Consider the following 15,800-nt stretch of genomic DNA (forward strand, 5'->3'; position numbering starts at 1 on the left):
TCGCTGCCCAGAAAGACGCGAATGAAACCCAGCAACAGCTGTTAATAGCCCAGCAAGAAACTAATGCAAACCAGCAGCAGACGAATGCAGCCCAGCAACAGCTGCTAATAGCCCAGCAAGAGATTAATGCAAACCAGCAACAGGCGAATGCAAACCAGCAACAGGCGAATGCAAACCAGCAACAGACGAATGAAGCCCTGCAAAATGCGAATGCAAACCAGCAAGAGACAAACCGCTTGCTGAGAGAGGAGCAACAGCGGTTCGCTCAGGGCTTACAGCAGGAACTCGAGATCCTGAGGGGGACTATCAGTAACCTTCCACTGGCAGCGGCAGCCCCAGTTCCGAAAATGACCAGGGCAAGCCACTACCTTCAGAAGATGGGACCCTCGGATGATGTGGAAGCCTATCTTCTCACGTTTGAACGCACGGCACAGAGAGAGGGATGGCCAGAAGCTGAGTGGGCTGGTCTAATCGCACCCTTCCTAAGCGGCGAACCCCAGAAGGCTTACTTTGATCTAGAGCCAGCCGAAGCTAACGTCTATGCAAAATTGAAGTTCGAGATCCTCGCCCGCCTCGGCGTAACCACGGCTGTTCGCGCCCAAAGGTTTCACGCATGGTCCTTCACGATGGATAAAGCCACCCGAAGCCAGATGTATGACCTCATCCACCTCGCCCGGAAGTGGCTACAACCCGAGATCAACTCAGCCAGCCACATCGTGGAACGGTTGGTCATGGACCAGTTCTTGAGGAAACTTCCCTCTGCCTTACGCCGTTGGGTCAGTCGGAGTGACCCCCACAATGCGGATGAGCTTGTGGCCCTCGTAGAAAGGTACAATGCAGCAGAAGAGCACCCGCAACCCACAGTCGTGGAGCAACCCCACTACCCGAGGTTCCAGGACTCTTCCAGAGACGGTAAAAGGGTACCGGGGTTAAGGGGCGCTGAAGAGCGGCGACCACCTTCACGCAGCACCAGCAACAGTGGTTCGCACACTAAGGGCAATAGCCAACATGGGGAGCCGGGAAAAGGCTCTAAGTGGGACACAGACTATGTACCTAAATGTGTAAATTGTCATGAGAGGGGCCACACAGCAAAAATCTGCCCACTAAATGATGAGCCCATGCAATGCAACAGCGTGGAACCTTATTCGCTGTTGTCCCAATGTATGGGCCCTAGCCCAGAGGACCCCTTGAAGAACCATCTGTGGGCATTTGTAAAGGTTAATGGTAAGAGGGTTCGGGCACTTCTTGACTCTGGGAGCATGGTCACACTAGTGTCCGAATACCTCTTGCCCATTAAGAAGAAACAGGGAAACAGTTCACAAAGAGTGGCAATTTGTTGTATACATGGGGATAATCATGAATATTCCACTGTTGATGTTTTTTTTTGAAACAGAGTTTGGTTCTTTAGATTTCAAGGTGGGTATTGTACCCAAACTGGCACATGATGTGTTAATAGGGACCGACTTTCCCCATTTTCTACAAATGTGGTCCCCCGCTCAGAATAGCGCCCAGAGTTCAATAGCGGACCATAACGAAGTATTAGAAGAAACAAATCCTTTCCCTTTTTCAGAAATGGAGGTTGACGAGGGCCCAAATAAGAAGGGGGAAAAGGAGGAGTGCTGTAAAATTCCCTTCCCCATCACTACTTTGGTAGGGAATACCCCAAATCAAGATGTTGAGCAGACACTTACCACCCCAGAACCGGATAAGACCCTCGCTGACCTAGAGGTCAGTCCTGGGAGTTTTAAGAAGGCCCAGTGGGAGGACCCCACATTAGCGGTAGCAAGGGGAAATATACGGGACCAGAATAGTACTCCTGGCCAACCAGATAGGTCACTTGCTTACCCCTACTTCGAGGTAGAGAACGACCTAGTATATCGGGTTGATAAAAGGAAATCAGTTACAACTAAACAATTGTTGGTACCACGGACATTCCGTAACGTAGTATTACACCTCGCACATAGTCATCCATTGGGGGGACACCTAGGGGTGGAAAAGACAAAAGAAAAGGTTCTCCGAAGCTTCTATTGGCCTGGGGTTCTGGCAGAAATTACGAATTATTGTTCCTCATGCCCAGAATGTCAGATCACCGCCCCGTTCAAGGCGTACCGCAGCCCATTGGTACCCCTTCCCATAATAGAGGTACCATTTGACCGGATTGCTATGGATCTAGTAGGACCCCTAATAAAGTCTGCTAGGGGACATCAGCATATATTGGTAATATTAGATTATGCCACCCGATATCCGGAGGCAGTTCCCCTACGTAGCACCTCAGCTAAAAACATAGCAAAAGAGTTAGTAGTTCTGTTTTCCCGGGTCGGGATTCCTAAAGAGATTCTATCTGACCAGGGAACACCATTTATGTCCCAAGTAACAAAAGAGCTATGTAAACTCCTAAAAATCAAGCATCTCAGAACCTCAGTCTATCATCCACAAACAGATGGTTTAGTGGAAAGGTTCAATAAAACCTTAAAGAGCATGTTACGGCGGGCGGTTGATAAAGATGGGAAAAACTGGGATTGTTTGTTACCGTACCTGTTATTTGCCATTAGGGAAGTTCCCCAATCATCCACAGGCTTCTCCCCGTTTGAACTATTGTATGGCCGACACCCAAGGGGCTTACTGGATATAGCCAAAGAGACTTGGGAACACGAGGTTACCCCTTACAGAAGTGTAATAGAGCATGTTGCCCAGATGCAGGACCGCATTGCTGCAGTCCTACCCATAGTGAGGGAACACATGGAGAAAGCTCAAGAAGCACAGAGGAATACGTATAATAAGGGTGCTAGGGTCAGAATTTTTTTTCCAGGTGATAGGGTACTAGTTCTGGTTCCCACCGTGGAGAGTAAATTCCTTGCTAAATGGCATGGGCCATATGAGGTCTTGGAAAGAGTGGGAGAAGTAAATTATAAGGTAAGACAGCCAGGTAGGAGGAAACCTGAGCAAATTTACCATATAAACCTACTCAAGCCCTGGAAAGATAGAGAAGTCTTGTTAACCCTAGTACCCCCAGGTCCGTCAGAGAATCAAGAAACTGACCCAGAGGTTAGCATAGCTGAAACCCTGTCTGTTCATCAGAAACGAGAGGTTCAGAATTTAGTGAGAAGAAACAAAGAAATCTTCTCTACACGGCCAGGTAGAACTAGCGTAATTGAACATGACCTAGTCTCTGAACCGGGGGTCCGAGTTAACCTTAAACCGTATCGAATCCCAGAGGCCAAAAGAAAGGCTATAAGTTTAGAGGTTAAAAAAATGCTAAAACTAGGTGTAATTGAGGAATCCCAAAGTGGGTGGAACAGCCCTATAGTCTTAGTCCCAAAGCCAGATGGTACAACAAGGTTTTGTAATGACTACCGGAAACTAAACGCGGTGTCAAAATTTGATACTTATCCTATGCCCAGGGTAGATGAACTTGTAGAGAGACTGGGCAAAGCCCGATATCTCACAACCCTAGACCTAACAAAAGGGTACTGGCAGGTTCCCCTCACAGAAAGGGCAAAAGAAAAGACAGCCTTCTCAACCCCAGACGGCCTCTTTCAGTATAAGGTGTTGCCTTTTGGCTTACATGGAGCTCCCGCCACATTCCAAAGAATGATGGATAAAATTTTAAAACCACATGCTCGGTACGCTGCCGCCTACCTGGATGATGTGGTAATCCATAGTGAAGATTGGCAATCCCACCTTCCAAAGGTCCAAGCTGTGCTTGACGCAGTCCGGTCTGCTGGACTAACTGCTAACCCCGCTAAATGCACTATTGGTCTGGAGGAGGCCAAGTATCTGGGATATTCTATTGGCAGAGGTTTACTCAAACCCCAAACACTCAAAGTGGAGGCGATACAAAATTGGCCAAGGCCAGTTACAAAAAAACAAGTAAGGACCTTTTGGGGGTTAATTGGGTACTATAGAAGGTTTATTCCCAATTTTGCAACTAAGGCAACCCCACTAACTGACCTCACAAAAGCAAGAGGACCGCTAATGGTAAAGTGGTCCCCCGAAACCGAACAGGCCTTTAGAAGCCTGAAAGAAGCTCTCTGTGCCCAACCAGTGTTGGTCACACCTGACTTCTCCAAAGAGTTCGTAGTCCAAACCGACGCATCTGAGGTAGGGCTGGGGGCGGTACTCTCCCAGGAGTCTCAAGGTGAGGAGCACCCCATCCTTTATTTAAGTAGGAAACTAAATCCCCAGGAGAAAAATTACTCCATAGTAGAGAAAGAGTGTCTCGCAATAAAGTGGGCTGTAGAGACGCTCAAATACTACCTGTTGGGGAGAAAATTCCGGTTGGTCACAGATCATGCACCCCTTACCTGGATGTGTCAAAACAGGGAAAAGAATGCTAGAGTGACCAGGTGGTTCCTAAGCCTACAACCCTTTAAATTTTCTGTGGAACACAGGTCAGGGCACAAACATGGCAATGCTGACGGGTTGTCAAGGATGCACTCCCTAATATCCATGGTCGCTCATCCCTCGAGGTCTGAGCTGGGGGGGAGGATATGTGACAGAAACCAGGGGATGGTAATAAATTCCGTATATAGGGCTCCCAGGATACTAGACAGTTTCTATCCTGTTTGGCCTGGGAGTGCAGCCTTATAATACATACACTCCATCCCACAGTTTGGCAAGCGCTGGAACTGAGGGATGAGAGATCCAGACCAGAGTTTGTCTGCTGCCTGATTTCTGTCACCTGTCATGCTAATTAGGAATCAGGTATGAAAGACTGATTTCCTGTTTGCTCTGCTCTCCCCACAAGAGCCAGGAGGCTGGAAGGCTGCTGAACTACAGAGGGGAGAAGCCTCTTCCCCAAACAGGTTCAATCTTTCTGTTCATTTGTGTAAGACTGCAAAAGTACCGTGTTTTGATGTTGGAAGTGGAAAAGCCACTTCCAACCCTGAGTCAGGGATATCTAAGTTAAGTTATCGCTCAGGTGAGCAGCTTTTGTTTTTGATCTGTTTTCTGTTGTATGCACTGTGGCAGTCTCAGTGCCTGGGACTGAATAAACCAGGCATAGCCTGTTTAAAGGAACAGTACGTGACGCCTCATCATTTAACCTACCCTAAAAGACCGTGTTCTAAACAGTCCCGGACAAACGACGGAGCCCCGGAGTAAGCCGTTTGTCACAACACACACACACACACACACACACACACACACACACACACACACACACACACACACACACACACACACACACACACACACACACTTAGTTATGGTGGATGAAAAAGGCAACAAGAAACCTCCACCGTATAGCATATAGCAAATAAAAAAATCACTTGTTAGCACATTCATATGTCTTAGGTCTACAACCCTGCCTTTCACCATTATCATATAGCATACAGTGCTTCCACTGTAGCAAAGGATTCTGGGAAATAACATGCAAATGAGCACACCGTGTCACCTTTGCCTGAAATCCATTTTTACATGGAACCCTTATCTGTCTAAAACGTGAATGTGCTCACAAGTGATCTTTTTATTTGATATATATATATAGCCCCCTTCCCCCCACCCCCGTGTCTAGGGTGACCACGTGTGCTGCTATTACCTGAGTGGCAAACAGGAACCCTGGTCCTCCGCCACTGGGAGCCTGGGGTGTCTATAATGAATATACTAACAGCGCCTCCAGCTGGGAAGGATCCTCACACCGTGGGATAGCCCCTCCCAAGACAATACAGTCAGTAATTGCCCACAAGGGTATATGTACCAGTATTTACTGGACAGTAACTTATAACAGGAACAATACAATATAACAATACAATATATATATAGATATACCGACCCGTGGCATATCCCCCCACAGTAATTGGGTGCAGGAGCACCAGTGTCTTAGTGTCCTGGCCACAATAGCCAATCCCACCCCAAGTGTGTGACAGCGCTGCCCTTGTGTATTGTTGGTACACTTGTAGATATACCTGCCCGGGCACACCAGCCCCTGGGTGTCACTGGGTACTAACAAACAACCGATCAGTCTGTCCACCGAAGATCCACCTCCGCGTGGGGTGGTATCCGGTTGGAGGGTCCCACCTTAGGATAGTCTCTGGTTTGATCGCCTGGTCTGGTCCCAGACGCAGGCAGCGCACACCGCGTGCATCCGTAGCACATATGCTGACTAACACTATATTGCTACGGGAAGCATCCCTGTCTAAGGGCCATCCCTACAGCACACAAGCTAGTAGTGATGGAGTCTAGCTGGGACCTATGGGGATGTTCTGATCTAGTCCAGTGGAGCACTTCTCCCTGGACATTACCCATCCCCTTGCTATCCTGCTTACAACTGACTCACTGCGTAACTGACTAACTGACAGCGCGAGCTCCCTCGCGCTAAACAGCCCCTCTCCCTTTATCACAAATGCAGCAGCCCTATTGGCTAAGCCACTCTGTGTTATCCGGCCGCCCAAGGCCTTCTGGGGCTTGTAGTTCCTGCAGAGCCTTTCTCATGCGGTCCTACTGCGCATGTGCGAGTTTTGCGCATGCAAAATCAATTACAAAATGGCAGTGCCCTGCAAAGGGAGCAGCCGGAGCCACCGGCGATCCCGCCGCAATTGTCCGCAGCCCTTCCTATACTACCGGCGCGCTCCCACACGCAGCGGATGTGAGGTGGACTAAGGGGAAACCTGGCCATATATACAGGGCGGTGAAAAAGAAAGTACACCCTCTTTTAATTCTATGGTTTTACATATCAGGACATAATAACAATCATCTGTTCCTTAGCAGGTCTTAAAATTAGGTAAATACAACCTCAGATGAACAACAACACATGACATATTACACCGTGTCATGATTTATTTAACAAAAATAAAGCCAAAATGGAGAAGCTATGTGTGAAAAACCAAGTACAGCCTTACCGCTTCCATAGGAATTAAGATGCGATGTAGCAGACAGGTGCTGCTAATCAAATGCCCTTGATTCATTGATCATCAGCAAGTCTGAGCACTTCTATAAAAGCCGAAGTTTTAGCAGTTTGCTGGTCTGGAGCATTCAGGTGTGTGTTAACACAATGCCAAGGATGAAAGACTTCAGCAATGATCTTAGAGAAGCAATTGTTGTTGCCCATCAATCTGGGAAGGGTTATAAGGCCATTTCCAAACAATTTAAAGTCCATCATTCTACAGTGAGAAAGATTATTCAAAAGTGGAAAACATTCAAGACAGTTGCCAATCTTCCCAGGAGTGGACGTCCCAGCAAATCCACCCCAAGGTCAGACCGTGCAATGCTCAGAGAAATTGCAAAACACCCAAGAGTTACATCTCAGGCTCTACAGGCCTCAGTTAGCATGTTAAATGTTAATGTTCATGACAGTACAATTAGAAAAAGACTGAACAAGTATGGTTTGTTTGGAAGGGTTGCCAGGAGAAAGCCTCTTCTCTCTAAAAAGAACATGGCAGCACAGCTTAGGTTTGCAAAGTTGCATCTGAACAAACCACAAGACTTCTGGAACAATGTCCTTTGGACAGACTGAACCAAAGTGGAGATGTTTGGCCATAATGCACAGCGCCGTGTGTGGCGAAAACCAAACACAGCATATCAGCACAAACACCTCATGCCAACTGTCAAGCACGGTGGTGGAGTGGTGATGATTTGGGCTTGTTTTGCAGCCACATGACCTGGGAACCTTGCAGTCATTGAGTCGACCATGAACTCCTCTGTATGCCAAAGTTTTCTAGAGTCAAATGTGAGGCCATCTGTCTGACAGCTAAAGCTTGGCCGAAATCGGGTCATGCAACAGGACAATGATCCCCAGCACACCAGGAAATCTACTACAGAATGGCTGAAAAAGAAAAGAATCAAGGTGTTGCAATGGCCCAGTCAAAGTCCAGACCTTAACCCGATTGAAATGCTGTGGCAGGACCTTAAGAGAGCTGCGTATAAACAAATGCTCGCAAACCTCAATGAACTGAAGCAACGTTGTAAAGAAGAGTGGGCCAAAATTCCTCAACAACGATGTGAGAGACTGATAGTCATACAGAAAACGATTACTTCAAGTTATTGCTGCTAAAGGTGGTTCTACAAGCTATTGAATCATAAGATATACAGCTAAACCCCGTTATAGTGCGGTCCTCGGTGGCCACTCAATCCGACCGCGCTAGAACAGGGGTCGCGCTAATTTTTTTTAAAAATGCCCGTTGCGCGCCTGATCGGGAGGGAGGGAGTGAGGAGGGAAGGAAGAGGTGGCCGGAAGCCCTACACGTCCCCTAGCAACGGCGAGTCCAGCCGCAACCTGCTCCTTACCTCCCACCACCGGCATCCATTTCCTCCCCCCCCCCCCCAGGCTCACACCTACCGGCTCTCCGCGGCATAGCCCACGCGGCCCTCCGAGTCCCAGCCTGCTCCTCACTCACCCCCCCTCCGACACCCCCCTCCTTCCGACACCCCCCCTCCTCCCGACACCTCCCCCTCGTCCCGACACCCCCCCCTCCTCCCGACACCCCCCTCCTCCCGACACCCCCCCTCCTCCCGACACCCCCCTCCTCCTGATGCCAGCTCCACTCCGATCTCAGCAGCCGACACCAAAGGTAGGGAGGGGGAGTGGGAGGTGTGGTGTAGTGTGCTGTGAGAGTGTGTTGTGAGTGCTGTGAGAGTGTGTTGTGAGTGCTGTGAGAGTGTGTTGTGAGTGCTGTGAGAGTGTTGTGAGTGCTGTGAGAGTGTGCTGTGAGTGCTGTGTGCAGTGAGTGTGTGCAGTGAGAGTGTGTGCAGTGTGCAGTGAGAGTGTGTGCAGTGTGCAGTGAGAGTGTGTGCAGTGAGCAGTGAGAGTGTGTGCAGTGAGCAGTGAGAGTGTGTGCAGTGAGCAGTGAGTGTGTGCAGTGAGCAGTGAGAGTGTGTGCAGTGAGCAGTGAGAGTGTGTGCAGTGAGCAGTGAGAATGTGTGCAGTGAGCAGTGAGAGTGTGAGCAGTGAGTGTGTGCAGTGAGCAGTGAGAGCGTGTGCAGTGTGCAGTGTGCAGTTAGCGTGTGCAGTGAGCGTGTGCAGTGAGCGTGTGCAGTGAGCGTGTGTGCAGTGAGCGTGTGTGCAGTGAGCGTGTGTGCAGTGTGCAGTGAGAGTGTGTGCAGTGTGCAGTGAGAGTGTGTGCAGTGAGAGTGTGTGCAGTGAGAGTGTGTGCAGTGAGAGTGTGTGCAGTGAGAGTGTGTGCAGTGAGAGTGTGTGCAGTGAGAGTGTGTGCAGTGAGAGTGTGTGCAGTGAGAGTGTGTGCAGTGAGAGTGTGTGCAGTGAGAGTGTGTGCAGTGAGAGTGTGTGCAGTGAGAGTGTGTGCAGTGAGAGTGTGTGCAGTGAGAGTGTGTGCAGTGAGAGAGTGTGCAGTGTGCAGTGAGTGCTGGGAGTGTGTGCAGCGAGAGTGTGCAAAAAAAAATGCAATTTTTTTATTTTTTTTTAAACGGGAGCCACGTGAAAACCGCGTTCTAACCGATTTCGCATTATAACGGGTCGCGCTATAACGGGGTTCACCTGTACTTAGTTTTTCACACAAGGCTTCTCATTTTTGGCTTTATTTTTATTAAATAAATCATGACACGGTGTAATATGTCATGTGTTGTTGATCATCTGAGGTTGTATTTACCTAATTTTAAGACCTGCTAAGGAACAGATGATTGTTATTATGTCCTGATATGTAAAACCATAGAATTCAAAGAGGGTGTACTTTCTTTTTCACACCACTTTTCGTTTGTAGTACATACTGTAGTTATTCAACTGACTCTGTATTAGTTTATGTTGTTTTATGTCTATTACAGTGCAACATGAACAATAAACTGATGTTTTCACCTTCCTGCACAGAAAGGGTAAAGATCACTGAATACAGATTCAGTAGGTAATTGCGTTTATCTGTCATACTTTAGTTTAGTTTTATGATGTAGAAGATTACATTTATTGTGTCTCATGTCTCCTCCAACTGGCACCACATGGCAAATATGTATTACTCTTGGTGTGTATTATAATTGTAGTGGCTTCACCCCTTGTACTTTTCTGGGGCTGTCATTTATCAAGTGAGTTTTTCATATTTCAGGTAAAATTAAATAAAAATGTTCTTGCATTTCTATAACTTTAATTTATACATCCATCTCCAAATTGCACAATTTTACTACATGTATTAAGACAAACGTTGCTAGAGGAAGTTCATAAAGTGCTTTTGTAGTTATTTATATTTAGCAGTCTTCTGTTTCATTCAACATGTTATTGTAATAACCTTTTTTTGCTCCCTCTAATAAAGTTAATATGTATGAACTACAAGTTTGTCCAATGCCTACTTGATTTTCAGACTGTGGGTCTTGCATAAGGTAGTTGCTATAACTTTATTTAAAAGCATGTTATTGTGTAATGTTAGAAATTATTTATGATATGAAGATATGCAAATTATTTTTATTACACCATTCCAAGTTTTAGGTGCATACGTTAGGTATGCTAGGGTTTCATTGAGTCATAATACATTGTTAGTGTTCTGCAGTTCTTTGAAGACTGAAAACCACTGACTCAATTTACCATTCAGTGAACCGTGTTTCCATAAACTGCACTTTAGGTAAAAATTAATCAACACGGGAATAGAAATAGGTTCAGCTGAAGATACTTGTTTTTTTAAATGGTATTCCTTGTGCCACGTGACCGTTGTTTTGCTAATTATTTGCAGTGGTTATGCATTAGTCTGTTTTTTGTTTTTTTGCTGGTTACTCTTGGGTACATTCCCAGTCTTTAATTGAAGAAAATGTGTATTTTGTGTGGTCTTCCTGAAATATTTTCCACACTTTCTTGAGCATTAATGTCTTTATTGTGTTTGGGAGCGCACAAGGGATGAGTTGGCATTCTAGAAGGCTAGTAAACAAGACGCTGTGTGGCTTACTATTATAGAAATTAACACATTCAGAAAATGAATTGAAGAAAGACTGTACACTAATGGCTGTGCACGTAGATGTGCAATGCCCCGAATATTTTGATCATTTTTGACGTTTGGTGCGTTTTATACATTTCCATTCTAGTTTGAAGGAATCATTCTGAAAATGATGACCATGTATTTGACAAAATATTACACGGTTAGGTGCTAAAGCTTTGCACTGCCATTTGCTGTCCTGCCTTATTTATTTATACACTCACATTCTGTTATGTGCTGTGTAGAGCAGCGGGTCCCCTAATTTTCTCTCCTCCTTGCTCTACTTCTATTTAATGAAAACCTTCACTTTTTTTCTACTAATAGCAGAAAGGTAGGAAGAAGAAAGTGCTTCATGTCCAAGACAGATTTCCAACTACGTTGTAATTTATCATTGCATTTTTTTTCTATACTCCCCCCATTTATAGGGCAAGCAGTTGTTTTGAAATTCTTTTCCCTAATTTGTTTACAAAGAAAACTACAATGCTACAATTTGACCACTGGTTCAAGTATGTGCTTCTATGTGGTATCACTGTGTAAATATGGCACTCATCACTGATATTATATTATAGTATTTCATGGAGAGGTTCTGATCAAGGGTTATTCTTGCTTAATGTTAATTTTCTTTTTCTTCTCCTTCCCTTTTCCACCTGCAGTGAAGAGGTTTGCAAGCGAGGGTTCACAGTGATTGTAGATATGCGTGGATCTAAGTGGGACTCTATTAAACCTTTGTTGAAGATTTTACAAGAATCCTTCCCCTGTTGTATTCATGTTGCACTAATTATCAAACCAGACAACTTTTGGCAGAAACAGAGGACTAATTTTGGCAGCTCGAAGTTTGAATTTGAGGTAAGTCTTTCTTTTTTTCTTTAGTTGTCTTTAAAAAAATAAAAATAAAATTTTTATCAAAAATATATTTTTTATTTTAAAGCAGCAATCCATGCTACTGGACTCTGTTTATCCTCATTTACAAAGCACTGCACTCTTCTCAAAACTGAATAAAAATATCTTCTATTAACATCACGTAAGCAAACAATAAAACATATTAGCACACCTATCTTTAAATCATTTGTAAGGGGAGAATGGTTATGCCAGGGAAACCGTTATCCTAATACGAATTAAGCTATGAATGAATTTTGGAGCAGATTGATACCTCTTGGTAAACACAAAGGAGTTATGTACACTGTGAAACGATTTGAAACAGGGCATTAAATAAAAAACATCTATTTCTCACCTAGAATCATTTGTGGTAAATGTTGGTATGTCATTATTCATGTTCTAACCTTTGGAGCAGGTTTCTTATTGTATGTATGGTGTTTGTGAGATTTATAGCCTACGTATGAATGCATGAAGAATTGTTTGTCTCCACTTGTACTTGTGTCTTATGGCAAGAAAAAGTTGACTGACACTTTTAACATGTTTCTGGCACACAAAGTTGTACATGCTTGCAATTGTTATATACATATAATTTTCATATGTGGGCACCGGCAACCTCCAAACTCTGCCTCTTACTCTACCCACTAGTATCATTTTTACCTTAGTGAAAAAAATAATGCATCTGCCACACCGGTCATCAAAATTTGTGTCATATTTTGACACCCAGGCTTAAGAGGCCTAGATCATAGGACTTCTCAGAAATATCCATCCTATTGTGTATTGACTTGGAATCACTCATCTTAATAATATATTAGACATCACCAATCAAAATTAAAATCAGTCAGTCATGCAAATTTTCCTTTAAACAATAGTTACCACTGCTGTAATAACTTTTGGACATTTGCTTTTACGAGCTATATCTTGCACATATTTGTTTCTGGTATGATCACTAAAATTATTAATTATGAAAAAGCATTTTGGGGGGTTGACATTTCAATGAAAATTTTGTTTAGCATTTTTTTCTTTTACAGACTAGTATGGTGTCTTTAGAAGGCCTTACCAAAGTAGTTGACCCTACACAGCTTACTCCTGAATTTGAGGGTTGCTTAGAGTATAACCATGAAGAGTGGATAGAAATCAGAGTGGCATTTGAGGACTTCATTAGCAATGCAACTCACATGCTATCTCGACTGGAGGAGTTGCAGGAGATGCTGGCAAACAAGGAGTTGCCTCAGGATTTAGAGGGGGCCCGCAACATGATTGAGGAACATTCACAGATGAAGAAGAAGGTCATAAAGGCACCCATTGAAGACCTTGACTTAGAGGGACAAAAACTTCTTCAACAGATACAGAGCAGTGAAAGTTTCCCTAAAAAGAATTCTACCTCTGGGAATGCTGATCTTCAAAATCTTCTACCCAAAGTGTCCACTATGTTAGATAGGCTTCACTCAACAAGACAACATCTTCATCAAATGTGGCACTTGAGAAAGGTGAAACTGGACCAGTGCTTTCAACTCAGGCTGTTTGAGCAGGATGCTGAGAAGGTAACAACAATTAAAATGGAGTATTTATTATTCATACTAGATGGATTTCTTCCAGTAACAATATAGCATTAAAGCAGAAAATGTGATTTGAGGGAACACCTTAAGTTTATTTTGACAAAATATGTATGTTTTGTTGAATATTAAAATTATCTAGTGTTTAATATTGTTTTTTTTCCATGTTAGGAGATAATGCATTATAGTTTACAATTCAATAGCAAGGTGCTGCACTTTGAAAGGGCTTTTAAGCTGTTTTGATGTAACATAACGCAGTGAGAATGGCATATGGAAACTTAGCATGAGTTTATATATATCCTTGTATCCTTTTCTCTGCCAAAGGTAGTGACTACTCAGTGCAGTCAAGGGACAAAGTAAAAATGTAAATTTGTTTCTTAGCCATAGAGAAATATAAATCCTTGTCAAAAGCCTGTGAATGTTACCTGGAACTGATGCGAGGGATTAGACAAAGTATTGGAAAAATGATATTTTCACAGAGGCCGACACGAGGTTAGACCTAACGGTGGTATTAAACAGGCTCATTTTTATTGAGCTTTTTCATTTCAGCAGGTTTATGTTTACCACTTTCTGCAGTTTAAGAATGTAAGACTAGTTTCACACACTCACAAACACACCCAAACACGTGTGCTTGTAAATACAAGGCAACTTTATAATTAGTATTATTTGTAACAACAAGTCAGTCTATTTTTACCCTCTGCGTACCTAATTTTTTTTAGTGCAGAAAATGTTCAGCTCTGTAATTGGCGAGTACTATTGCAACAAACTCTAGATCATTCTTGGTGCAGAATATGGGATAAACAGCCTCTCAATTTTGTAGATTTGCTATTTTTATTATCAGATTTACTATTCTTTCTATTATTATAGTGCATAGTTTCTAAACACAGTCACATTTATTTGTAGACAAAGTTGTTTGATCTTTCAACAATGTCTTGATAAAGTAATTATTCACAGCATTGGTATTGTCCGCTAGATTCCTGTTTGGCTTTATGACATAGTGGTTATGAATGCAAAGGCATTCCTAGTGTAACATAATAACTATGGCCTTATTCGCAGGATAATTTAAACCGATTTCTTAATGCTGTAGTCCTAAATTACTGCTACGATGCTGAAAATGGGTTGGCATTACTGTGGTACAGCCATATTTGTGACGGTGGTTTGTCGGCAAACCAATAAGTCATATTCTAAATAAGGTGAATGCCCCTAAGCATGTTCAGCAAAGTCAACATAATTACTACACAAAGATAATAGTATTTGTCATCATTGAACTTTTAATTCTTGTCATAAAGAAGTCATCCACCACATAGGTGCTACATTTGTACAGATAAAAGCTTGTTTAATTATTTCACAGGCTTTAAAAAAATAAATAAAAATTAATAGAAGACAATGCTCTCTTTCACCGTAATATCGTAGTTCCTGCTAACAACTGTTTTAAATATGAATCCTGTATGACCGTTTTTTTTTTTTTTTTTTAAACATATGTCGTGGAATTTAATACTTAATAAAAATTCTAATACTGTACTTGAAGCTATGTGCCCTAAATATGACCAATAGTGTTCTGTTCTAGAACATAAATCATCATAGAAAGTAAGATGTGATTTTACTAAACAACAAAATATTTCTTTTGAAAATGAAGCAAGTGACACCCCTGCTGAAGGGGCGTAGGGTCAAGAAATACTGCAGCGAATCTATGCACTGGGAAAACTCACTGGACTAAAAAGACCAACTTATTTTGAATAGCTACAAATAATGGCAAAGACAACACATTTACTAATATAGGATACGTAACTGGTCTAAATGTAATGTTTAATGTAGATTGAACTAGATAGTCATATGTCTTTTTTCAACCTCATCTACTATGTAACTATCTAACATGTATATTACATATGTAAGTTAAGTCTTTTGGGGTTACAAACATGCCAAGTTTTCAGGGCAATTCCTTTTTTTTTTTTTTAAATTATGAAACCCGTTTTGCTGCTTTGTCTGTTTAATGAGCGAAAACCTGTACTGTTTGTGGCCCTCGAGGACTCAGCTTGAACACCCTTGATATAAATTATTTGCTTTTTCAAAATATGTGCCTGGGAGGAAAATGCTGTTTCGTTCATTACAAGAAATACATGCCGGCTCTGAGATGAAATAAAGGCCTGCTTTTCTGGGGCTCCTTTTGTATAACTGGAGACACAGCGGTGCAATAATTCTAATGTTGTGGTAGTGACGGCAAAAGCATTCAGAACTTTTAAGCTTTGGTGCAACAATATGTATAGTACTGTACTATTTTTCTATTTATTTCAATCAAGCCTTTGGAAATAATTTGATCAGCAAATACAAAAAGCTATTCTTTTCTGGACGAAGAAAAGAGGCTAAAGCTACCGAAAAACCCTAAAACACGTGACATTTTCTTTAGTATGAGAGTATTAAACATTGTGTTGCACATTCAACTTATTTATAAGAACTAATGTAAAATAAAAAAATTGTCTGTCACGTTTTATAGTGGCCTCATTACCCTATAATGCGAGAATAACTGCAAATA

General features: G+C 43.0%; 1 protein-coding gene across 7 annotated transcripts in view; it reads left to right on the forward strand.

Annotated features, from left to right (window-relative positions):
* The window catches only part of LOC142487267 (triple functional domain protein), a 419,339-nt gene that overhangs the window by 218,051 nt on the left and 185,488 nt on the right, over positions 1-15,800 (forward strand). For 5 of the 7 annotated variants that reach the window (XM_075586263.1, XM_075586256.1, XM_075586259.1 and 2 more), the window contains exons 4-5: positions 11,495-11,687; positions 12,728-13,258. In XM_075586263.1, coding sequence (XP_075442378.1) covers positions 11,495-11,687; positions 12,728-13,258 — 724 coding nt within the window. The remainder of the gene's footprint in view (positions 1-11,494; positions 11,688-12,727; positions 13,259-15,800) is intronic. The other 2 variants (XM_075586257.1, XM_075586260.1) reach the window with 1 other exon arrangement.

Source organism: Ascaphus truei, chromosome 2 (genome assembly GCF_040206685.1).
Source record: "Ascaphus truei isolate aAscTru1 chromosome 2, aAscTru1.hap1, whole genome shotgun sequence".
In the NCBI taxonomy this organism is placed as follows: Eukaryota; Metazoa; Chordata; class Amphibia; order Anura; family Ascaphidae; genus Ascaphus; species Ascaphus truei.